Source organism: Martes martes, assembly GCF_963455335.1.
Source record: "Martes martes genome assembly, chromosome: 8".
NCBI lineage: Eukaryota > Metazoa > Chordata > Mammalia > Carnivora > Mustelidae > Martes > Martes martes.
In genome coordinates, this window is record NC_137895.1 from 77,276,110 (window position 1) to 77,301,491 (window position 25,382).

General features: G+C 34.4%; 1 protein-coding gene across 2 annotated transcripts in view; it reads left to right on the top strand.

The window, feature by feature from the left end:
• CNTN1 (contactin 1) overlaps positions 1-25,382 on the top strand; it is a gene marked incomplete at both ends in the record, with an annotated part of 164,621 nt that overhangs the window by 110,307 nt on the left and 28,932 nt on the right. For both annotated transcript variants that reach the window (XM_080811380.1, XM_080811381.1), the window contains 5 exons: positions 1,753-1,987; positions 4,873-4,976; positions 11,440-11,626; positions 14,076-14,188; positions 15,290-15,446. In XM_080811380.1, the coding sequence (XP_080667506.1) occupies positions 1,753-1,987; positions 4,873-4,976; positions 11,440-11,626; positions 14,076-14,188; positions 15,290-15,446 (796 nt within the window). The remainder of the gene's footprint in view (positions 1-1,752; positions 1,988-4,872; positions 4,977-11,439; positions 11,627-14,075; positions 14,189-15,289; positions 15,447-25,382) is intronic.

Sequence of the window (25,382 nt, forward strand, 5' to 3'; positions counted from 1 at the left end):
CTCCAAAGGATTTTGAGAAGTGCAGAAAAAATAGCAGGTTTTAATCTCTGCAAACATCAAATCGTTTTCTATAAGTGGATATTTAGCAAAAATTGACTTCATTCAGTGCACTGTAGTCATATTTTATTCTTGGCATTTAAGTTACATTCTTAAGTAAGATTTAGGAATAAGATGTTGAATCTCAAGTTTTTTGATTTATAAGTTTTAGTGTCAGTATAACATATGTAAGTACAGATATTAGGAAAAATTAGAATATTTTACTTTTTTATATGTGGCTTGATTTTTTTTTAACTCAGTGGGTACCTTTCAGAATAAGATGGAGAGCTTATCAAAAATTCATGAGTTTTTAGAAAGCTTATTCTAAAAATTTTAAATCAAGTCTCTGGGGATACAGCCTGAGAATTAGTATTTTTTCCCACAGTTTTACTGAGCTTTTTGTTTTTTAATTTGAAAAATTTTTTCCACTTTTGTTAGGATTTGAAAACTCTGTAGCTGATTCTGGTATATTGTAAATTGCAAAAACTAGGAAGATAACTATCCAATAAGAAAAATGTTTAAACAAGTGTAGAAATATTCTATTTTCGAGTAATGTAAAAACAATAAGTTTGTACATCCTTGAGATCATGCTTTAGGATTTACAGTTCTAGCCATCATGTTTAACATAAGTATATTCAAACAGCTGTGGTATATTTACTTCAAGGTTTTTCCTCAAGACAACTTAACTTTGATTTTTTCAGTGAAAAAGTAAATACACAATTTACATATTTATCTTTTTGACTAAAAAAGATCAAATGATGAGTATTTACTAGAATTAGCTTTGCCATTATTTAAAAATAATGAATTGTTAAAGCTGACATGAACTTCTTTATGGGGCAGTTGGCATGTATAATAATAAGAAAGTCAGAAAATAATGCCAGACAGACCACTTTCTTCAATATTGTGTCAGACGGGGGCCCATAGCCAGCCTCCTACAGATGAGGGCAGTAGCATCTCTTCCTTCACCTTCTCTCTTTTTCCTTCTGTCCAGTTCCCACTGTTTGATTATAAGACAGATATTCTAGAGTCTTGCACTCTCTTACCATTGCCTTTCAACTCTAAAGAAATTAATTTACTCATTCTTTAAATATTTCTTGAGGCTTTTTTCTTAGGTTCTAGGGATAAAGATAAGTGAAATTCACAGAAACTTTGCCCTCATGAAACTTACATTCTAATAATTGAGAGAGAAAATGACATGGATAAATAAGTCAAAGGTACAGTGTCGATCATGGTAGTGTTAAAGAGGAGAAAATAAATCTGGGAGGTAGGCTAGGGGTATTATGGAAAGAGTCCTGAAATGGCAGATTCTGTGGCCAGGGAAGACTGCAAGTAAGGTATCTTTACCTCAAGAAAGTGAGGGAAGGGGCCTTCTGTTGTATGAAAGAGCATCCTAGGCAGAAGGAATTGAATGTAAAAAGGCTAAGAGGGAGCCTCCCCCGCCCCGTCCCCGAGATATTCCAGGAAGAGCATCCTTGGTAAGTGAAGTCATTGCTTGTTTGAACATGTTTTTGCCCTGGCATTTTCAGGCAACACTAACTTATGAACATAAGTTATTTGTATTTTTTAAGTATTTTTTAAGCACATTTCATAAGTATTTTTTAAGTACATTATTACAAAGAACATTCTTCCCTGTGTATTGTTATTATTATTTGCATTGAATTTTCCCCCTATTAACTGTATTGTTTAAACCTATTTAATATTTCAATTTCTATGTAGCCTTTGTCAAGAGAATACCACTATGGCAACAATTTTGGTTACATAGTGGCATTTAAGCCCTTTGATGGGGAAGAATGGAAAAAAGTTACAGTTACTAATCCAGATACTGGCCGCTATGTTCATAAAGATGAGACCATGCGCCCGTCCACTGCATTTCAAGTTAAAGTTAAGGCCTTTAACAACAAAGGAGATGGACCTTACAGCCTCACCGCAGTCATTAATTCAGCACAAGATGGTAAGTAAAAGAAAGACCTTACTAATATGATGAAGGAGGGGAGATTTTTTTCATAGTACTTGGCATTTAGTAAATGAGTATTACTTTGATCCAAATTAAAATGTCATTCTACCCACTTAAATACAAGAATGCCTCCAAAATCATTTTCTTTCTTTAGATCATGTCCATGATAGTTAGGAAATCTCCACTGAAATAATCAGGTTAGACCCCTGTTCCTGGCCTCTTGCTTCTAATTTTGAAGTCAGAAATTCTCTATACTTGATTGAAACCTTGATAAGTCTGCATTCACAACATTTACTGCTTATAAATTACTGAACATATTTTGGGGGGAGTAAAATTGCCCCTTTTTAACCCCCAAATTGTGTAATTATAGCATTCATGTAACTTTTCTGTCATGATAGAGTGCTAAAATTTTATTAAATGAAATCAAAGCATGATTCTATGACAAGGCAGTCAGAAAAGCAGTTGAACTTCTTTCTTGGGAAAGGAAAGATTTGTCTGGAAGACTACTTAGGGGATAAATATATAGATACTGGTTCTCTGTTTTTCTAGAAACATTAACTGATCTGAGTATGCTCGTAAAGGACTCTATAGGTCTATGCTAAATATATAGTTTTATATTACACATAATGACATTGATTTATGATTTCCTATTTAAGCTACTATACTTTTTGTTATGACTTTCCTAATTAAAGAAAGATTAGGTCTTATTTTTTTTTAAAGATCTCCTTGTTATAACTCCCTAATCATAGGCACTATGTAATTATTATTGGCTAGAAAAGCAAATACAGATTTCATTGCCTTCTAACCTAACACATTTGTCCTTGGCCAAGTTCTCTTTTCACATGTATGGAAGCACAAATGGAAGAGGGTGAATACTTAAAACTATAAAAGATACCCCTCTGATCTCTTAGAGGAAAAACACTCTATTTGTTTACCCAGTTTGTACTATTTTTACTTCAAAATAAACAATTAGCTGTCCCATAGAACTCATAAATGCTCTTTAGTCATAGAGTTACTAGTTTTCATATTTGTTAAAAATTTAGCATGCACAATGCAGCCATCAAAAGAAATGAAATCTTGCCATTTGCGACGATGTTGATGGAACTAGAGGGTATTATGCTTAGCAAAATAAGTCAGTCAGAGAAAGACAACTATCATATGATCTCCCTGATATGAGGAAGTGGAGATGCAACGTGGGGGATTTGGGGGGTAGGAAAAGAATAAATGAAACAAGATGGGATCTGGAGGGAAACAAACCATAAGAGTCTCTTAATGTAACAAAACAAACTGAGGGTGGCCGGGGGGTGGCGGGTAGGGAGAGGGTGGTGGGGTTATGGACACTGGGGAGGGTATGTGCTATGGTGAGTGCTGTGAAGTGTGTAAACCTGGCAACTCACAGACCTGTACCCCTGGAGCTAATAATACATTATATGTTTATAAAAAAATTTTTAAAAATTAAAAAAAAAATTAGTATGCATTCAAGTCATTCCATGATCTCTACTGACAATGCAAACATGAAAGAAACCATAGATATATATATGAATATATATGTGTGTAAGTACACACACACCCTTTTTAAGTTGGTTAACTAAATATATAGAAAGAATAAAAAATAGAAATTATTTAAGTTTATAATCAATTCAGGACTTTTTAGTACCCAGTAATAAATCTTAGATTTTCTGTGCTTGTTCTGATTCAGCAGAAATATGATAACTTGACTCACTGTTACCAGTTTGAACAATATGAGTACATCTCACAGAGGAAATGAAAGTAAAAAAGCATTTTACAAGTTATCTTCTCACCCAATATCAATTTTTTATTGCTTTATTTGATGCTAAAGTAGTCAGGCAAAAGGCCATGATTGTCATCTCTTTAGTCATGGCCATCTGCATTTAATTATATTTCTTTCCTAAATGTTTCATGGGTCTCATAAAACCTGCATGTGCTGAAACTTGTATAAGTGTTCATCTTTTCTTTTACTGCTAAGAAATCAATCATAGTGCTACACGTTTACCGTGATTCAGAAAAGGCAACAGTGTTCTTGTGCAGGACATTTTTAACATAAAAGAGGCTTATGGCTTGTTAATAAAAGAATAAAAATTGATCATTCTTGCTTAAAGATTTCCTTAGTTTCTTTGTATAATTTTCAAAAGGGATGTGAATTACTTTTTTTTCCACCGAACAGAGGCCTTTTTGATACATACTTGACTTGATGCCCAGTTGGAAGATTAGACTTATAAAAGCTTTCCTGAGCCCAAGAAGCAGTGGATGTCACAACTTGTTTCAAAGGATCTTAAAAAAAAAAAAAAAAAAACATAAAAGAGAAAGAAGAAAGTGTCTCTAACTAGTATCTTTAGTTTGTGTAAATACAAAGTAAAGGAAAATTGAAAATTGATTGTGATGAACAGTGTTTCATAATAAATACCAAATCTCCTATTTTTGATGATTTAGCATTGATAAGCTAAATATAATAATTTAATCTGCATCCATGGGCTTTCTTAAGCAGATTAGTTGGGAGAAATGCAAAAAAGAATACAGTTCTTACTCACAGATAATTGGAGAAATCCATGAAGCCTTCCATATTTTTTAAAATTATGTGTATATATATATATATATATATGTGTGTATATAAGTCTATGTTAACATTCATGTGTAGATGACTGTGTGCGTTCATATATCATTGATAATCATGAAAAAAGTAATATTAGTAAAATCAGAGAAAAGGATAATAAAATTATTGGACTTATTTTATTTTACCAATATGAAAATTACTTGAAAATATTAAAATGCAGTTTTGATCCATTCATTCAGCAAAGGGTGCTATGTGAATTTTGTTATATAAGCATCTTACATAAAAATATAATGTTCTCATCAAATTTCAGCTCCCAGTGAAGCCCCAACAGAAGTAGGTGTAAAAGTCTTATCATCTTCTGAGATATCTGTTCATTGGGAGCATGTTGTAGAAAAAATAGTGGAAAGCTATCAGGTGAGTTCAATTTTTATCAAACTACATACATTTATTCATAAGTATATTGGTATAGGTTTTCAAATAGGTCGCAGCTTTCAGTGTTCTATGGCCATTGATTTATGTGGCAACTAATACTATAATCCAATCCTTGTGTTTAATATGTGAGGCATTTATGAGCTAATTGTTAAGAATAAGGCAGAGGTTCCTAACTGGCTTATCTAGGAGAGCTGTAAGAGTCCCATGCATTCACAAACAGCTGAAATAAAAACTAGGGTAATAACACTCATGGTTAAACAAGATCTTTTCAGACATTCTCATAAAATGCCAGTGAATTTTAAGTTTTTTGGAAATCAGTTTGGTAATTTATAAAAGCATCCTTACAATGTTTATTCCCTTTATCTCAATAGTTCCATTTCTAAAAGTCCCTATAAAAGAAATAACTATAAAATAGGCCAAACATGTGTCTCATAAAACAGACACGTATTTTTATAAGGGATCTTTCATAAGATCACAAATATGTGATCTATAGGTAGAAAATTGGGAACATTCAAAATATCCCAGAGAAAACTTCCCTTGATTTGAGTCTTTAAAGACCAGTAGGAATAGCCAGATAGAAGGGGGAAGATTTGTGTTAAGTAAAGGGAGAAAGACCTGGAAAACTGAAGCTGCAATCATTGCGGGGGTTTTTAATATGATGCTAGCCGAATTTAGATGTGATTATGCAGAGAAAGTGCTATCATCTCGTATTTTTAAGCACAAAAAGTGAATATTAAGAGAAATTGACAACATCCTATCTTTGCAGATGAGCAAATGGATGCCGGAGAATCAATGACTTGCCTCAGGACAAATTAAGTGTCAAAGCAGTATCCCAAACTCAGCTTTTCTGATTCACAGTTCAGGGCTTTCTGCCAAACCACAGACTCCTCTCTGTTTCAGGCAGTGAATGGACAGTGAGGGCCCTTCTGAAGCCACAGGCAGTGAGCTGCCGGCCCAATCAGCTAGCCCTCTCAATTCTGGTGCTCTCCCTTCTTCATCTGTCCATGAAATATTAGCTCCTCTAGGGCAGGATTTTGTCTGCTTTCCTCTCAGTGCCAAAAACAGTGCTGGGCCCAGAGTAAACACTGAACAGATACTCACTGGGGGCTGATAGTGATACTCAAATATGATCAAATCAAGTGTTACAATCTGGCCTTCTCAAAGCTATGTTTCTGAGATATGACTGCAAAACCAACCCAAGGATTTAAGTTTTAAACATGTAAAATATCAGGAAGCTCTTTTTTTTTTTTGTACTGTAGGTTATGATTTGGGTACATTTCAAAGTGTCTTCAGATAATCTTTGCAAGGTGAAGTTATTATAAAAAGAGTGGAATGGTAAGAATGAACTGGAAAGACCCAATATTCATAAGTTATTAATTGATAATTACATTTACAGCTAGTAGTAAAAGAATGGGAAAAATAGAGAAATTCACTAGCTGTTACAAACCCCTGTAATAAACAAGTTCAAGATTTCTTGGGAGAAGACACCAGATTTTGGAGCTTGAAAGTCATCTTTTAGACCTTAGCATTTTTTTCTTATTTCATATTATTCATTTTTAAGTAATAAAAAAGAGAAAAAGGATTATTTGATATGTAACTCACTCATGAATCAAAACATAAATATATATTTCACTTTTTTAAAAAACCTTGTCTTTGTCTAAGAATTGTGTATTGACCATTTTATAATTCCCAACAAGCAGAGGACAAAGAAAATATGAGGTGGGAAGCAATGATAATAATCAAAACATAGCTTTTTTTATTGGAAGTAAGCATCAAGTAAGGATTTTTAATTAAATAGCAAAAAATCTTTAGCAGATAATATTATCTCAAATGGTAATTTTCAAGGAAAAAAATGTATGCCATTGAGGAATTTAGTTTCACAGATAGCTGACATTTTGCAACCCCACAGTAAGTAGAAATTTGTGAGTTCTTTCGCCAAGCAGATACAGGCTGATAACTCAGCTCTATCACTGAGGAATTTGGTGCAAAACTTATTTGAAATTTCTGAGCTTTGGTTTCCTTACCTGGAAAGCTGGAAAGAGAGTAATCATGCATCATAGAACTGTTGTGCGGAATGAAATGAAAGTGTTTACTACTTTTCCTTATTCTATGTCATTGGATATTTGAAGACAATAGTGATGATGACAGTAATGAAGATGATGATAATAATAATGATAAGAATAATAACATCTGTTGAGCCCTTACTATGCTAAACAGTTAAGCTTATTGTATTGAATCTACATGGTCCTAGGGAATCAACACTTCTATTATCCCTGTTTTAAAGATGAAGAATTTGAAGTTTAGAAACATTTCTGTGGGTAATAATTGGCATAATTAGATTCAAACCTAGGTCTTGGCTCTCCAAATAAATTTAAAATATTGGAAGTAAATCACAAAATTATTGTTTCAATTTGTTCTTTCTTAAAAACCTTTTGAGTCTTTGAAACAGAACCTTGAATATTGAAGAGACAAGCATGAAAACTTAAAAGAAAATATCTGTAACATTTATTCTCCTTTAAGAAAATGTCCCTGTAAGGGAGAGGGGTGTTCCTTGACTGAGTATAATGTGGTTATTGTTTCTATTTTAAAATATGATGGGAGAAGCCGGCAGTTTAACAAGATAGATGATTGAGAAAACTAATATCCCAGTGCACTTTCTATAAAAATGTACTCAGGGTCTAAGTTACAAAGAAACAGAGGGAGGGAAAAGTAACACATTAAGAAAATAAAATAAAAAGCAGGAGAAGCCCAGCTCCTATGTGACTGACCCCATCTCAAGGTTAATTTCCTGATATTTCAAGTGAGAACTGTAGGCAATTGAGTTTAAAAATAATCTCTTCCTTTGTGGTTTTAAAATATATCTCAGTAGAGTGTTTAAGTTTTACTCATTTTTTCCTCTCGCCTAGTTAAAGAGCTCCCCACTTCTAACCTTAATACTACTAAGTTTTCCTGCAGTGTAGAGGAACTAGAAGAGTATAAGAAGTAGCAGGTAACATTCACTTAACTTTATGAAAACAGGCGAAATACGCTATCAGGAATAATGAATGCGAAAACTCTTAGCAGCTGAATTAGAGATTAATGCTCATGATTGGTTTCACATTGCCTTAAAAGATTATCAATCCTGAGTAATCTACTCAGATGTTTTTAAAGGTTACTTCATTTTGGTGAGCATAAACTGATACTTAGGAAATGCTTCATTTTCTTACTCTGATGAAGGCATCTGTCTTCATCTGGATCTCCCCAAAGCAGTTGTCTGACACATGGGTGTGGGAAAAGGTGATGTTTTGTTGTTATTTGTTTGTTTTAATATGATCCCAGGGAGCAAGTATGAAGAAAAAGCGGAGTGAATAGGAAAAGAGGAAGCTCAGATACAAAGATGATTTATCTTTTTGGCAAACTCTTACAAGAAGCTAATTGAAGCCTACATAGAATTTGTTGGTCCCACCACCGGTGGTGAAAATAAAAGACTTTTGAATAGTTCCCAAAAGGTGTAAGGATACCTATTTGAATGATTTATATTATTGAGATTCCTTTCCCATGGACTATGCTAAGAATCAAAATAGTCTGGGATTTGGATAATATAGTTTTTACACAATATATTTTCAGACATTGAGATTTTTTTTTTTTAATGTCAGCATCTCATTAGTCAGCTAGGGTCTTCCCTGCATTTCCAGCACCTAGCCCAATAACTGGTATAAAGTGGGTACCTGATAACTATTTGTTCAAAGAGTGAAAGAGTAGCATACATCAAATGCAGTCCTATGCACGCAGTGTTGAAAATAAATGATAAATGCCTGTCTTCAAAGCGTTTCTAAATTAGTAGGAGGAGAGAAAGCCACGTCATGAGGTAGTTTCATAATTGTTTAATAAGCACTATGACAGGTTTACAATAGACAAAGGATGCTGTGGGAATTTTAGAAATATGTAGAGAAAGAGTGAAAATTATAAAATGCCACAACATTAAATGGAAGTAAATACACTATATGTTACCTTGACAAATGAAGAGGAATTAATGGTTTACTATCCATAAAGCAGGACTTGCTGTATGGATGTATGGATGTATGTCTTTTCTAGTCATGATAATACATTTCTACTCATTCATCCAGGCTCTCTTTTGGTCTCCTTAGTGATTAGTCAAAAGAAACACATGTGTTCTGCTCCATGACTACAGGTTGTACCCTTCACTCCGAGCAATTTTCTCACAGATTATTGTCAGCGTTTCAACACATTGAGAAACTCAGTGAGATGATCAAGATGCAACAGCCCACATTTATTATCTATTTGGAAATGAAGTTCATGACCAGTGGCTAGTTCAGGGAAAAAAAGATGATGCTATATATTACGTATATGTATCTACTGTTTATTTTAGTATACTTTGAAAACATTGTAAGCTATATGTAAACATATACTTTAAAGAGGAACAGATTATTAAATCATTTTGTCTCAGATGCTTTCATTTGTAAAGAGTAACTATACTGTGAAAATTTTCAAACTCTCATATTCTAAAATAAGGAAATCTATTTGGCACACATAATAATTCTTTTTTGCTCCCTAGTCACAAAGGCATAGCTAAGTCACTGCTTTAATTTGTTGTGAATTTTATTTGAGACTGACCATACCATCCTTGCTAAAATTAGATGAATAAAGTCATATCTCATTTCAGATACAGTTGCAAATAGTAAATTAAGGAAAGCTCTGTTCTTTTCTTTCATATTGCCAAAAAATGTCTCCTGGAAATTTGAGTGAGAAGATAGAAAAATTTTCTCACTTTCGTTCCTCATTTTAGTACAAAGCATCTTCTAGAAATGGTCTTTATTATATTAATCTTGTTTAAAACTTCTTTAAACTGGATAGAAAAGGTGTTAGAGTGGAATAAAGATTTTATTTTATTTATTTTTTTGGAATAAAGATTTTAAAATGTGGTATATATCTCAGTCAACAAGCATACATATAAAAGTTCATGAACTTCAAGGAGTTAGGTTTTGATTGCTATAATACATTCTAGATTCGTTGTGAAGATAATGTACATGGGTAATACTACTTTAGTGCATGGCATTTCATCAGAATATAAATGTTCATTTTATTCAAGCAATAGAAGAGACCTATGTATTATCTATTTCAAATGCCCACTAAAATATAGGCCACCCTTCTTCTCAGATGAATGTACTCACTGCCTGAATACTTTTAGAACCCAGAAACATTCCTTCTCGAAGAGGCTCCCATCCTTAGAAAGTCTTTTATCTGCAACTGAGATCTTCCTCTGGAGACATTTGGTGCAATTCCACTTCCTTGGTTCTGAGGCCATCCTTCTGGTCAGATGACAGGAATGCCAAGGAAATCCTATCAAGACCATTAGGAAGAGTATTCTTGACATGAGAAAAATGAATACCAGTAAACAAAAATATTGCAAAGGAAACCAATTAGCAATTTAGTAATTAGCTTTTGTCCTGAAATGTACTAATTCTACATATAAACCTTACTTTGTTAACAAGTGAATTCAAGCCATCTAGTTCCATTTTATAATGGTTTGTTTTATGTAAATGAATCATTCAAGATTATATAAATATTAGATATTATTGTCTAAGCACTTTGTTTAATTATGAAATTAAATTTCCATTACTTTATAAACAGGGAATCTAAAATATATTAAATACCAGTATATTTATAAGCAATCCTCTCCTTTTCATCTACGCCTTAGAGATACAGATTTCTGACCAATAAAACAGACTTATTAGAAGGATGAAAATCACAATTTACAACCTTCACTTCAACTTTAAGAGACAAGGAAGGCTATCATTGATGTATTGGTAAAAGTGATCAGTTCTAATCACAACATAGATAACATTTTTTAAAATAAAATTATTTTCAGGATAAATAAGTTCCTCAACTAATTATTAAGCATAATTTTTCTTTGATATCTGGCCTCAATACAGGTTCAAAGGAAATAATTTTGCATACATACTTCTAAAACGACCTAGCAGAAAGTTATTACACTGGCCTGTTCCAGGCCACATAATGACTGTTTTTGTCAAACAAGGTTTATTCCTGTCAAACTGCTTTAACAATGAGTCATAACAAATTTGGTATCATGTAACAGAAATAAAGCAGGAAATAAATGATAAAAATTATTGTGGAAATACTTCCAAACAGAAACCAGTGTTATATCTTGAAGGTAAATCGCATGCAGTTTTTTGTTTTTTTCTTTTCTTATTAGTGTGAGACTATCTCAGGCCGTGAGGTGCTTTGATTTGTCTTTGACATCTTTAATAGATCTACATTCTGTGCCTTGCCGTATTCTGACTAATAGAAGTATAAGTAGCAGTAAGTAAGACTTGAGTATATGACACTCAGCCAGCACCACTGGTGTCAGAACCAAATGAAAAGGGTTTTCACAATTGAAATAACTGAATCATGAAAGAATCTCACTCAATTTAAATGTTTGCAGATTCGGTACTGGGCTGCCCATGACAAAGAAGCAGCGGCACACAGAGTTCAAGTCACCAGCCAAGAGTATTCAGCCAGGCTAGAGAACCTTCTGCCTGACACCCAATACTTTGTGGAAGTCAGAGCCTGCAATAGTGCAGGGTGTGGACCACCCAGTGACATGATTGAGACCTTCACCAAGAAAGCACGTGAGTTTCAACATTTGCATTTTACACTTGTCAAAAAATACCAATTGATTCGATCATGGTGCAGATATATCTGAGAGAAACTTACTACCTAGCAGTCTTAGCACATTCAGTTTTCAATTTTATCCTTTACAATCACCTGAGATAAAAACAAACAAACAAACATTGTTAGTTATTGTATATGATGAAAAGATGTGGAGAATGCCTTCATGCATTTAATGTTCTACTGTAGAAATACAGTTACAGAACCTCTCTTCATAAAGACTACCCCCAAACTTTGTATCATTAGATAATTAATTTGTCCTCTTTGTTATTATTTTTAACACTGTTTTTATAGGACTGGATTAATAGCATGAGAAAATTGAAATTCTAGTTATTTTCTTTTTTTATAAGCCTTTGTCATTGCACAGTGCAAATGCAAGTTAAATGTTGTGGCATTCTGTTTGCTATCTTATTACCATATATTCTCATTGTTTATGTAACATATATAAACAAAATATAAATATATAACATATATAAACAGTATATAACAGGACTGTCTACCCTGCTTAGATCTTCCAGGCATTCTTGCCTCTCTGGCTTCACTTTGATATCTCCTTCTTGAAACCACACTGAATGTATAGAAGAAGAGATTTATATTTGAGGCTCTAGGGAGTTTTGGAAGAATTTAAAGACATGAGTACTATTAGGTTTGACAATTTATGAAACTACTTGGGGAAAAGGTGACTAAACACGGTGGTAAGATTCCAGATTCTGATGTCGGTCATGGATTTCAGATCTGTTTTTGCCACTTACTAAATGTGTGATGATAGACAAATTACCTCACACCTTTAAACTTGTTTTCTAATTTGTAAAAGGAGCACTCATTCCTGGGGCATTCGTTCCTATGTTCTTTTTCTATTTATTCATTCATAAGAAGTATACTATGTCCCCATCACTGTTCTAGTGGTTGAGGATACAGAAGGGATCAAGCAAGATCCAAAGCCTCTTCTCACAGGATTTACAATCTAATGGAAGGACATGGGGAAAAAAACCTGACAAATAAGTGTGTATGATAATATCAGATGACAGGGCAACAACAAAAAAATAAATAGGTAATAAAATTGAAAGTGACTTGGATGGGAGCTCAACCCCAATTGAGTGGTCAGAAAAAGCCTCTTTGAGAAGATGCTGAGTCATATATATGAGTATATGAGACATAAGAAGGACCCACTTTGTGCGACGATTGGCAGGAAGAGGACTATTTCAGGTAGAGAAAATAAGTAGTGTAAAACCTTAAGGTGAGAGTAGTTTGGTATGCCTTAAGTGTAGAAGGGCAGTGGGGCCAGGGTGTAGACTGGAGGTGAGATGGAGGGTGTGCTGGGACCAAGATATGAAGGGTCTCATAGTTGTAAGTCATGTTAGGAGTTAGAGTTTTTTCTAAGTCTCATAAGAGCTATTGGAAGATTTTAAGGCAAAGAGTGATATCTAATTCATATTTTTTAAAAAATAATTCAGGGTTCTGGATGGACAATGGGTGGTAATGGAGTAAGAGTAAAAATAAAAGAGCCAATTGGGGATGATTTTAGATGGTGGTCAGAATTAAGGGATAATGGATAGAGAGAGAAAATTTTCCGCAGAGAGAGTTGACATCTAGGTGCTGGTTTAGATGTTGGGATGGGTGGAATGAAGACTGAATATCGGATTTTTATTCAGAAACTGGGAATTCAATTGTATCATTTGCCAAAGATGGGAAAGAACCATCGAGAGGAAGATTTGGGAGTACATGGCAAATGTTCCATCTTGATTACATTTGAGGAGCCATTTAGACATTCAAGTAGAGAGAGGCACTTGGACGCATTCATCTAGAAATCAAGAGCAAAATTAGACCTGAGATAAAATTGTAAGTTCTTAAAGCCATAGGCCCAGATGCAAGATTTAGAGAAAATTCATAAATAGAGGAGAGAAGGGTACCTAGGATCAAGTCCTAGGTCATGTCAACATCTAGAAATTAGGCAAAGGACATGGAGCCCCCACCACATGGTTAATGAGAAGGAGCAGCCAGAGAGGTAGGAGGAAACCCAGATATTAAAAGAACATGAATTTAAGAAAAGAACAAGATTCAGATTAGAAGGTCAATTTTATGGAATGCTGCGAAAGTATTAAATCTGAAAAGAATAAAATGTAACATTAGATTTAGCCACCTGGAGGTGATTGATGACCTTGAAAATAGCAGTTACAAAAGGCTGATGAAAAAAGAAACCCAAGTAAGGAATAATGACAAGAGAATAAAAGATAGTTATGTATCACAGAGGGCCATGGGTACATTAATGAGCCCAAGGATATAAAGTGCTTAGTTTAGTGCGTGGCAAAATTAGCTCTTGTTGTCACATCATTATCACTGACTTGAGGCAGTTTGCAGAACTGAAGTCAGATATGGTGGCTGTCACTTGCATATTATTACTTTCCACAGCTCCAAGTCAGCCGCCAAGGATCATCAGCTCTGTAAGGTCTGGTTCCCGCTACATAATCACCTGGGATCACGTGGTTGCACTATCAAATGAATCGACAGTGACAGGATATAAGGTATGTAAAAGATTACTGGATTTTTCCCCACATGGGCTTTATTCTTACAAAGAGTGGTTGATATTTGGACTTGATTGACGTTTGTTGCACCAAAACCCATTAAGCTTTCTTATTCTAGCTATACAGTAGAATCAAATGACATAGTACCTGTTAAGTTTTGAAATGCAAAAGGATCTTGAGTGAATCCTGCAAAAATGCTATGTCAAGTGCACAAGATAGGTAGAATAACTGCTTTAAGGAATAGAGTTGTTAAATTGATCAGTGCATAAAGAGGAGGAAGAATCCATTTTTGTTTGGCAATGATTAAGATAGTGTTGCCTAATGCACAGCAAACTGATATATTGAGTTATGTTCCATAAATGAACATAAAAATGAAAAAAGATTATTTCCATATGTTCTCTATATCACACACCTTTTATTGGATGCCAACTTTTAGGAATAATGTGAAAAAATTAAATTGTGAGACAATGTTTTAAGATGACTTCAATATGTTGAAAGCCCTCATTTTATACCTATTCCATAAGAAAAAACGAACATTTTTCCCTCTCTTTATTTTAGGACATTTAAAAAAAAGTCAAAGGCTTAAGGAACTTTCCCTTGGATCACCCTAAAAAATAGGTGAAATCAACTTTTGTGAATTAAAAATAACATGAATTTTCCAGCTAGTGTTACACATAGCTTCCTAGAATTTTTATTATTATTATTATTTTTTTCAGCGTAACAGTATTCATTGTTTTTGCACCACACCCAGTGCTCCATGCAATACGTGCCCTCCCTAATACCCACCACCTGGTGCCCCCAACCTCCCACCCCCCACCCCTTCAAAACCCTCTGGTTGTTTTTCAGAATCCATAGTCTCTCATGGTTCACCTCCCGAGTGAAATAAGTCAAGCAGAGAGAGTCAATTATCATATGGTTTCACGTATTTATGGAGCATAACAAATAACATGGAGGACATGGGGAGATGGAGAGGAGAAGGGAGTTGAGGGAATTTTTTTTATTATTAATAAAAGTCTAAAGAATTTTTATTATGGTTTTAGTGTTTTGGCATTGGCTCATTAGTCAACTTTATTAAACATACATATTTTGGTACTTTTTCAGGTACTCTATAGACCTGATGGCCAGCACGATGGCAAGCTGTATTCCACTCATAAACACTCCATAGAAGTCCCCATCCCCAGGGATGGAGAGTATGTTGTAGAGGTTCGTGCACACAGTGATGGAGGAGATGGAGTAGTGTCTCAAGTCAAAATTTCAGGTAAGCCAGTCAATTGAGACACATTTCCATTAAGTACCTCTAAGTTTTTAGGCGATGTAGACTCTCCAGAGTAAGGTAGGATCGATATGCACACCAATGTCAGTGTTTTCCTAGGTAAACTTGAAACGTTAAGAATGTCCTGAAACTTGGTATTTCTTCCCTTATGAGACACAAAAGTAACTTTGCAACATACCTTATGCTTTTTGATTATTATCCGGATAACAAAGCATTATTAAAATACCATGATGCAAGTATGGTAATAGCAGTGTATGGTAACAGATGGTAGCTACACTTATGGTGAGCATAGCATAACCCATACGCTTGTTGAATCACCGTGTAGTACACTTGTAACATTGTATGTCAACTATACTTCAATTTAAAAAATACCATAATGGGGGGGCCTGGGTGACTCAGTTGGTTAGGCATCTACCTTTGGCTCAGGTCATGATCTCAGGGTCCTGGGATCGAGCCCCACATCAGGCTTCCTACTCGGTGGGGAGTCTGCTTCTCCCTCTCCTTCTGCCTCTCTCCCCATGCTCCTGCTCTCCATTTCTCTCTCTCTCAAATAAATAAAATTTTAAAAAGATATCATAATGCATTATAGTTTTACATAATACTAGACCATTAGATAATAATACCCAAACTTCTCTTATAACAAAAAGAAATTCATGGACTACTGTTAATACTCTTCTAACTTCTTTTCTTTGTCCTACACATATTAATATAGTAATAAAATAGAAAGATATTAGATGGTAGCTCCTTCCTTTACCATCTCTCTCTGTGTCTCAGCATATGTGTTCTTTTTCTGCAAACTTTATTTTTCACAGCATTGGTTAAATCCAAAATAAATACTTGAGGCAGTGACTACCTCTCTTTTTGGGATTTGTAAAACTCTATTATTTAAATTTGATACTTTTTTCTCATCCTGCATGATATAGTTTAACTATAATGAATTAAAATTGATGTTAATTTGAGAGTTTTATGAGACTCTGAAATACTACAAGATGCTGAATTAAAGACAAAAATAACTGATTTAGAAAACAATGCTAATTTATAGCTAAATAGATGAATATATTATATATTTAACTAATAATTAATTCTTTAATGCTAAAATTTTTAGTCTGACCACAACTGCACAAAGAAACTGTAGAATTAACATTAGGAAATGTCAAATATTTGGTGAATAGCACCATTCTAGAATTTTTTAATTTAAGTTTGGATTTATTTGCAAATTGTTTAAATAGGTTTTCTCATAAATTTATTTCACTTTTTTTTTTTTTTGGTTTAGACATTATTATTATGTCTCATTAGAAAATTTGGAAATTACCAAAATTTGAAAGGAAATAAATCAGTCATATTCCGAATATTCTAAATTAGCTACAATTAATGGTCAGTGGAATTTACTTCTAGGTCTCTTATATACATATATAATTTGATTTTTTTTCTATTGAATATATCATGTTATATCCCACTTTCATGAATCATGTTACATGCACAGTCCCCATGTCATTCAAAATTTTATAAATTTCATTTAAAATTATACAGAATATTCTCTCAAACAAATGTACAAAATTTACCTACCCATTTCAGTTTTCACTACAATAAAATATTATTTTGAACACACTTTTATAAATTAATCTTCCACTGTACCACTCAGATGTTAGTCTTGTTCTTTTTAGCCATTACTAATTTGATAGGAGAAAATGGCATCTTTTTATTTTTAAAACGATTTCTACATTCTGAACTTTGATAACACACACTTTCAGTAGTTTCACACTTACTCAGGCTCTTCCACTAAAGGAAATTGGAGGAAAATGTGGACATTAATTCAAGGGTGGTGAGGTGCAAAATAACCCAGTAAATTGCTTTTGAAAACAAACCTTTCCTGTCAAGAAGTCTGTCATTGCCCACTGTTGCTCTCTTGATTTCCTTGCTCTTCATTTATCATCCCTAGTGTGGAGCAGAACCCAGTTTCTGGGGTTTAGACTCAGAAGTTTGTAGCTTGAGATGCCAAATCTGTGAAGGAACATTAGCATTGGTATAACTAATGACATGCCAGTTAATGTGAAACAATAGACTCTCCTGGGGTAGAGGGAGCCTTGGTTTCATTTGCCAATTCCTGTGGTGTAACTATTTCCATCGTATCTGATTTCAAGCTTCCCACATGACGTCACTCAATGTGGAGCTAAGAAGAGATGCTGGGTAACACAACATTAAGGCAGTAATGGTGTGTTATAGACATAACCTTAAGAGCATTGATAACATTAAAATGCAGTAAAATAGTTAGGAAGCGATGAGTTTTCAGAATTTACTGCCTTTGCTTTAAACTTCCTCACTAATTAATAATTTTACATAATTTCAATTACAGTAACAGTGGTTTTTAACAACTTGTTCATAAATTTCCTTAAAAAAATTAGCAGTTGGGTGTTGGGAGGTAGAAGGGACCACCTGCAGCACCACAGTTATCCTCTGACATCCCAGTGGAAATAACCCATGTACAGAAGGCACAGAGTATGCTTTTTTTAGAAAACTCAAATATACTCAAAATAGTTCCCTTTTTTTGTCAACTAATGGACAACATTCTTATTAAGACAGAATTTCTTTTTTTTTTAATTTTTTTTATTAACATATAATGTATTATTAGCCCCAGGGGTATAGGTCTGTGAATCGCCAGATTTACACATTTCACAGCACTCACCATAGCACATACCCTCCCCAATGTCCATAACCCTACCACCCTCTCCCTATCTCCCTCCCCCCTACAACCCTCAGTTTGTTTTGTGAGATTGAGAGTCTCTTATGGTTTGTCTCCCTCCTGATCCCATCTTGTTTCATTTATTCTTTTCCTACCCCCCAAACCCCCCATGTTGCCTCTCAACTTCCTCATATCAGGGAGGTCATATGATAATTGTCTTTCTCTGATTGACTTATTTCACTAAGGATAATACCCTCTAGTTCCATCCACGTCGTCACAAATGTCAAGATTTCATTTCTTTTGGTGGCTACATAGTATTCCATTGTATATATATACCACATCTTCTTTATCCATTCATCTGTTGATGGACATCTAGGTTCTTTCCATAGTTTGGCTATTGTGGACATTGCTGCTATAAACATTTGGGTGCACATGCCCCTTTGGATCACTACATTTGTATCCTTAGGGTAAATACCCAGTAATGCGATTGCTGGGTCATAGGGTAGCTCTATTTTCAACTTTTTGTGGAACCTGCATGCTGTTTTCCAGAGTGGTTGCACCAGCTTGCATTCCTACCAACAGTGTAGGAGGATTCCCCTTTCTCTGCATCCTTGCCAGCATCTGTCATTTCCTGCCTTGTTAATTTTAGCCATTCTGACTGGTGTGAGGTGGTATCTCATTGTGGTTTTGATTTGTATCTCCCTGATGCTGAGTGATGTGGAGCACTTTTTCATGTGTCTGTTGGCCATCTGGATGTCTTCTTTGCAGAAATATCTGTTCAAAGATGGAATTTCTATTACTTATTTCTTATTCTAACCATGACTGTGCAAAGAAACTCTACAATTAACATTAGGAAAGGTCACATGTTAGGGGGATAGTACCATTCTAAAATTTTCTTAACTTAGGTTTATTTGCAAATTGTTTAAATAGTTTTTAATGAGAGAGACATGTAAATGCAAACAAATTTTAGGCTTTAAAGACTTAATTAATTAAGAAAGACTTAATACTTTCCTTTGTTTCCATTTTCATAACTAAATATGTAGTCACAAAGAGAGTACATTGCTAAATTTTAATGTTAATAAGCATCATGCTGTTCATTTATTTGCTCATTTATTTATTCATTCAATAAATATACATTAAATGCCTAAATTTCCACATCCCTCCTACTCCACATTGCTATTATCCCTTGATGACCCTACTGTGTTTCTAATGATTTTCTTGGCTTCCAGTTTTGGCCTCCTACAATCTATTCACTATGCAGCAGCCAAAGGGATCTTGTTATACATCAATCAAAGCATGCAATTCTCCTCTTAGAAAGTCATCCCATAGGATAAAATCTGATTTCCTTACCATGGCCTAGAGTGCTCTGTAGTAATTTAGCCTAACTCTCTTATCTCAATTAAGTCATTTCATCTTTGTTCCATTGACCTTCCTTCTCTTCTTGAACATACACCAATGTTATCCTTAGCTTTAACTATTTGTACTTGTTCTTGCTGCTGCCTAGAATTTTCTGAGTCTTGGCATAGCAGGTTCCTTCTTGTCATTTTTGATTCTGCTCTGAAGTCACCTCCTCAGAGAAGATATTTATGAACACCAATTTTAAAAAGTCCCCTATTCTATGTCACTCTTTTATTTTATTCATAATATTTCTAACTATTCAAAATCATCTTATTTATTAATTTATACTGCTTATTGTCTATCTCCATCCTTACTTGAACTTGAACAGAAGCTCCATGGGAACAAGCTCTTGTCTGACTTCTTTAACCTTTGAATCTCCAGTACCTAGTGGACATATTTGGCACACAATAATATTTAAACAAATAATTGTTAAATGAATTTATGATTTCTGCATGGAATAAAATTTAGTTATAAGAAAAGTTTGGGTAACTTAAATTACAGTTTTTATGTCTAGAATGTTGATATACTTCTTCGTTAGGCACATGGTTTGTGTTATGCCATGTGCTAATCCACAATTTGATTCTTACAAAGCTTAAAACTTCATATTAGAGATAGTCTAGAAAATTATCAGACGTGGTAACTTGCCTCTCCATCCCTCTCTGACCTGAACACTATTACTGCTGTCTTAGTATAGCATTCTGTATCAGATGTTTACAGCTCACATCTAGGCAAATGTAACACCACAAATGTTTCATCCGAAATATACTATCTCGGGGCACCTAGGTAGCTCAGTGGGTTAAAGCCTCTGCCTTCAGCTCAGGTCGTGATCCCAGGGTCCTGGGATCGAGCCCCGCATCGGGCTCTCTGCTCTGCAGGGAGCCTGCTTCCCTTCCTGTCTCTCTGCCTGACTCTCTGCCTGCTTGTGATCTCTGTCTCATGATCTCGGGGTCCTGGGATCGAGTCCTGCGTTGGGCTCTCTGCTCAGCAGGGAGCCTGCTTCCCTCTCTCTCTCTCTCTGCCTGCCTCTCTGCTACTTGTGATCTCTCTCTGTCAAATAAATAAATAAAATCTTTAAAAAAAAAAGAAATATACTATCTCTAAGAAATTCTATATTGTCTTCTAAGAATCTTTTGTTTTCATTCATTAAAGTGAGCTAAGTTAAGAAAGAACGAATAACTTCAAAATATTTTTAATATCAGTTTTAATAAGCTAGTTTACCTTATTACATATTCACTATAAATTTTAGAATTTAGATTATCAAGGATCTGTGATCATAACTAAATATCCACAAAGAAGCGGGCAATTCATTATTTGTATGAATGTGCATATTTTGAGTTTTTATTTTTCTTTCTAGTTTTAAACAGACAACAGATATCTTGGTCAAATCAAAGAAGACTTTTAAGGGCATTTTAGAGGCCAAACTTTTTTCTTAGGGCAGGTCATAATCATTTGAAAACTTTAAGGTGGTAGGAGTAACATGATCAGATGTTTGCACTTGAAAAATCACTTTGGTGATTGTGGAAAATATATATAGCAGGGGAAAAAGATGTAAGGAGATGAATTAAAAGGTTATTATTATAGGATGATTAAAAGATGGTGATGGTCTGGACTGGAAAGAGGGCAGCGGTGAAGTCTCGGGTGGGTCCTAAAAGAAGAATACATCTTTTCCATTTGATTTAAAGTTGCTATATATTCATTGTGTTGATTTTGTAGCTTCTAATAAATCTGTAATTTATTCCGATGTTACCATAGATGATGTAATTTCATCATTTAACCTACTACTTTTGGTAACTCCAGGTTATTAAGTTAGACTATATAGCCAAAGCCACTGACTTAAACACTGATGAAAAACACATTTTATGTTTTCACTTTGTCCTCTTCTTCCCAGTAGCAGGAGAGGAAGGGCTAGGAAGCGATCTGCTAGGTGCAAGCTTTAGATGTTAACTCCATTACTCACAGGCTCCCTTCTCTAGTACCTAAGTAATACAATATAAAAGGACCAAGAGGATAGTTGGGATGCTTGGATTTAATTCATACATTATAAAATCAAAATGCTATATTGACATCATCACATTTGCAGATACTTCCTCTGTAAGCATTTCAAAAACTGAAATTATTTACAGCATCTAATCTTGTATACTAACTTATTCTTTAAGTCCATCATCATAATTTTAAAAACATGTATTTGTGATTATGGCACAATCAAATATAATTATTTAGGAAATGCTATCTCTCCAACTCTTTTGTAGTAATCAAATAGTTGTTTTCTTTTGCTGCATTCTATGTGGGATCAATTTGAGAGTTCAAGTGGATGAATTCAGCCTGCACATTTCTAGGCTGACATATAACTTACATTTAAAATTAAAATTATCTCTAGGGGCACTTGGGTGGCTCAGTCAGTTAAGTATCCAGCTCTTGATTTCCGCTCAGGTCATAATCTCAGGGTTCTAAGATCGAGCTCCACAGTGGGCTCTCCTTCGGGCATGGAGCCTGCTGAAGATTCTCTCTTCTCTGCCCCTCCCCACCCTCTCTGTCTCCCTCTCTAAAATAATAAAGATAATAAAATAAAATTACCTCAAAAATATATATATTCCTTTCATTAACTTTGAAGTATGACTATTCACTTAAAATCTTTTCCAACATTACAGCTGTATGTAATACTTCCAGTTTTGTAACAAGCATTGAAATAGAGGAAAAATTACCACGAAATAATATTTCGTGCATCTCTGAATTTGACTTAAAGATGGCACCTCTGCATCTAAACTAACTTGGCTTTTTCTAGATCTTCTCCGAGGTTTCTTTTAGTTACTAGTAAATTAACACAACAGTCCCAACATATTATTTTCTTCATCTATTTAGACTCAGAAACAATTAGATTGGGAAGATTCTCAGTAGAATACATTATAAGAATAGAAAGAAAAATTAAAAATAATCCTCCAAGATTTCCTTACTGCCAAAATAATTTTGGTTTATGAAATACAATCTTAGTCTATGAAGCTGTACTTTAGTATTAGGATGTACAAATAATTAATTACAAATAATAATTAGGAAAACTGGCAAGCCCTCCTGAAGCTTGCATTCTGGGAATATCAGGAAAATAAAGAACTAACATGAAATAATAAAACCTTTTTCTGTGTAGGTTTAAGGATTATAAGAAAAAAAAAATAAGTGGCTAATATAGAGAATAAAAGAAGTAGACTGATTTGACTAGAATGACAAGGTCAAACCTCTAAGTAGGCAATGTCTGGGCTGAAATTTAAAGGAAAGGAACCAGCCTTACCACAAAAGTAGAGATAATAGTCATAGGAACAGGGAGTGCAGGAAAGAGCCCATCATGTTCAAGAATCTGAAAGGAGGCCAGGGTGACTAGTATATAGTGGTGCAGGATGTGTTGGAGACAGCAGAGAGGGGGGAAAACCGTGAAAGGCCTGGCCCTGACTGCATCTCAGACTCATTTCATTCTATTCTCCTCTCATTCCGACTTCTCCCTAACCCCATCCTTGAAGACTTCCATTGGAACTCTGTACTTCATTCTGTGGGAAAGCATCAGCATTCTTTCAGGAATGAGTGATGCAACCTGATTGAAAATCATTTTTGGTGTAGTGTAGACAATACACTGGTGTGGGAAAAAGGGGAGTTGGTAAGAAGAGAGCAAGTCGGAGAACCTATCAGAATGGGAAGGTTCCTTTCCAGAAAGGATTCATTTATGGAATAATTTAAGTTTTTTACTGCTCTGAGGTGCAAAGTAAATTACCAGACCTTTTCAAGGACAAAAGACTAAAGAATGGATAGGGAGACATTTTATACACTTCCGAGAGAAAAATATATATTGTAGAATGTTTCTTATATAAATTATGAAAATATGTAAGATTTAGTAATAAAATGATTGGGAAGCAAAATAATAAAGTCGCTGGAGAAAAATGACTAGATCATTTTGTTTGACTCCTTTCCAAGGTTGGACATCCTTGCAGGACATTCATGACGTATGTTCTCTCAACCTCAGTTTAAACACTGTGATGGGGAGTGAATTCACCACTGTACTAATAGCCCTTAGGTTTATCAATAGTCAATATATTATAGATCACTGATCAATTCTGGAGTGATTGAACTAGTTTCTGATAAAATCTAGCTCATAGGATCAACCGATAGCTTTCTCTAAAGTTCTTCCTTTTCTCTCCTCTTTCAGTGAAAGATGATTCATTCAGGAAAGATGAAACATATCTAGATAGTTTAATCAAGTATTGAATTAGATTCTTAAAAGAGAAAACAAAACCTTTTTTAAGCGTTGCTAGAGTGAATGTCTGCTGGCTTTGACAAAAACTAGAAATTGCAATGGAAAAGAACCCCCCCTCGTGGTCTGTCTACCTGCAGCTCCCATGTGGAGGGACCACAAGAGAAGCCCTGAGGCACCTCCAGTATGTGGGACGCCCATAGACTCAGAGCCCTGCACCCCACTTCAAGAGCAGCAGTGGCTTCTGTGTTTCCAAGCCCTTCTAGCTCCCCACCCTGACTCTCAATGGCAAGAGCATCTAGGAAATAGTTTTCACCCTTTTACCTCAGAGACAGAAAGAAGAACAGTGAAAGCTCAAGAAATGCTGCTGAAATTCCCAGAAGAAATGTAGCATACTTTCTCCAAAAATAAGTATGTTTACATGAAGATATCAAAACTAACAAGAAAACCCAGCCAAACCTGGATTTTTAGAAATGTTAGAAGAAGTTTAAGAAAATTAGTAAAATGGCTCTTCACTTTCAAATTGATTTCATGATACAGAAATTCAGATTATTAGAGACACCATTAAAGTTACAGGACAAGAAAACCTGTAACTATTGAAGCTATATCACAAAAATATCTGAAAGGGAGATATACCCAAGATATAGAAAATAATGATTAATACTCTTGATCACCAATAATCACAGATAACAATGTGGCTACTATATTTAGTTACTCTCCACACTTTCTTTTTCAGGGTTATGACAACATCATGATGGACAACAGTGTATAAAACCTTTTACTCAGAATTTCCAATTTTTTTAGAAGAGTTTCCTAGAAGTAAAATTACTAGATTACAAGGCAGAACCTTTCAAAGACTTGGCACATATTTGATAATTGCCAAATTGGTATCCAAACAGCAATGCCCATATTTTATCATTAAAGAATTTTTAACATTGTGGTATTCAAAAATTCTTTGTTAATTAGACAAATATACTCTCTCATAATTTTTATTATTTTAATTACTATTGAGATGAGTATATTAATATATTTAATAACTACTAATATGTTCATGTCTTGAAGTTCCTTTTATGGTCTTTTATCTGTTCAATATTGGTAATTTTCCTTAACATTTTATGATCAATTTATAAATCAAGGCTATTAACATTGCCAAGCCATATTTGTAGCAAATTTTTTTCAAGTTTTCATTTCAATGTTATTGATGCTAGATCAACATAGTTCATTTTTATGCAAAATAATGAATTCTCATTACAAAACACTTCTAATATTTATTGCACATAAACAAGTCATAGGATAATAGATATAATTTAAGCCCACTTATATGAAGTTGCAAAGCAGAAAATAATGAGGCAATGTTTCAATGGGTATATTTATGACATGTTTTCTGTTCTCTGACATGAAAGACGTATTCTTTTCAAAAAGAAGAGTGATTAACACAAAATTCTGTACAGTATTACCTTGAGAGGAGGTCAAAGGGCAATTAGAAAAAGGCTCATAAGGTGGTGACAATGTTATTCCTTTGTTTGGCTGCTAAGTAGGCTGGTGTTCTGTAGTAGTGGTTGTTGATTTATATAATATTTTTTAAGGTAGTAATTTATATAACTTATTTCAA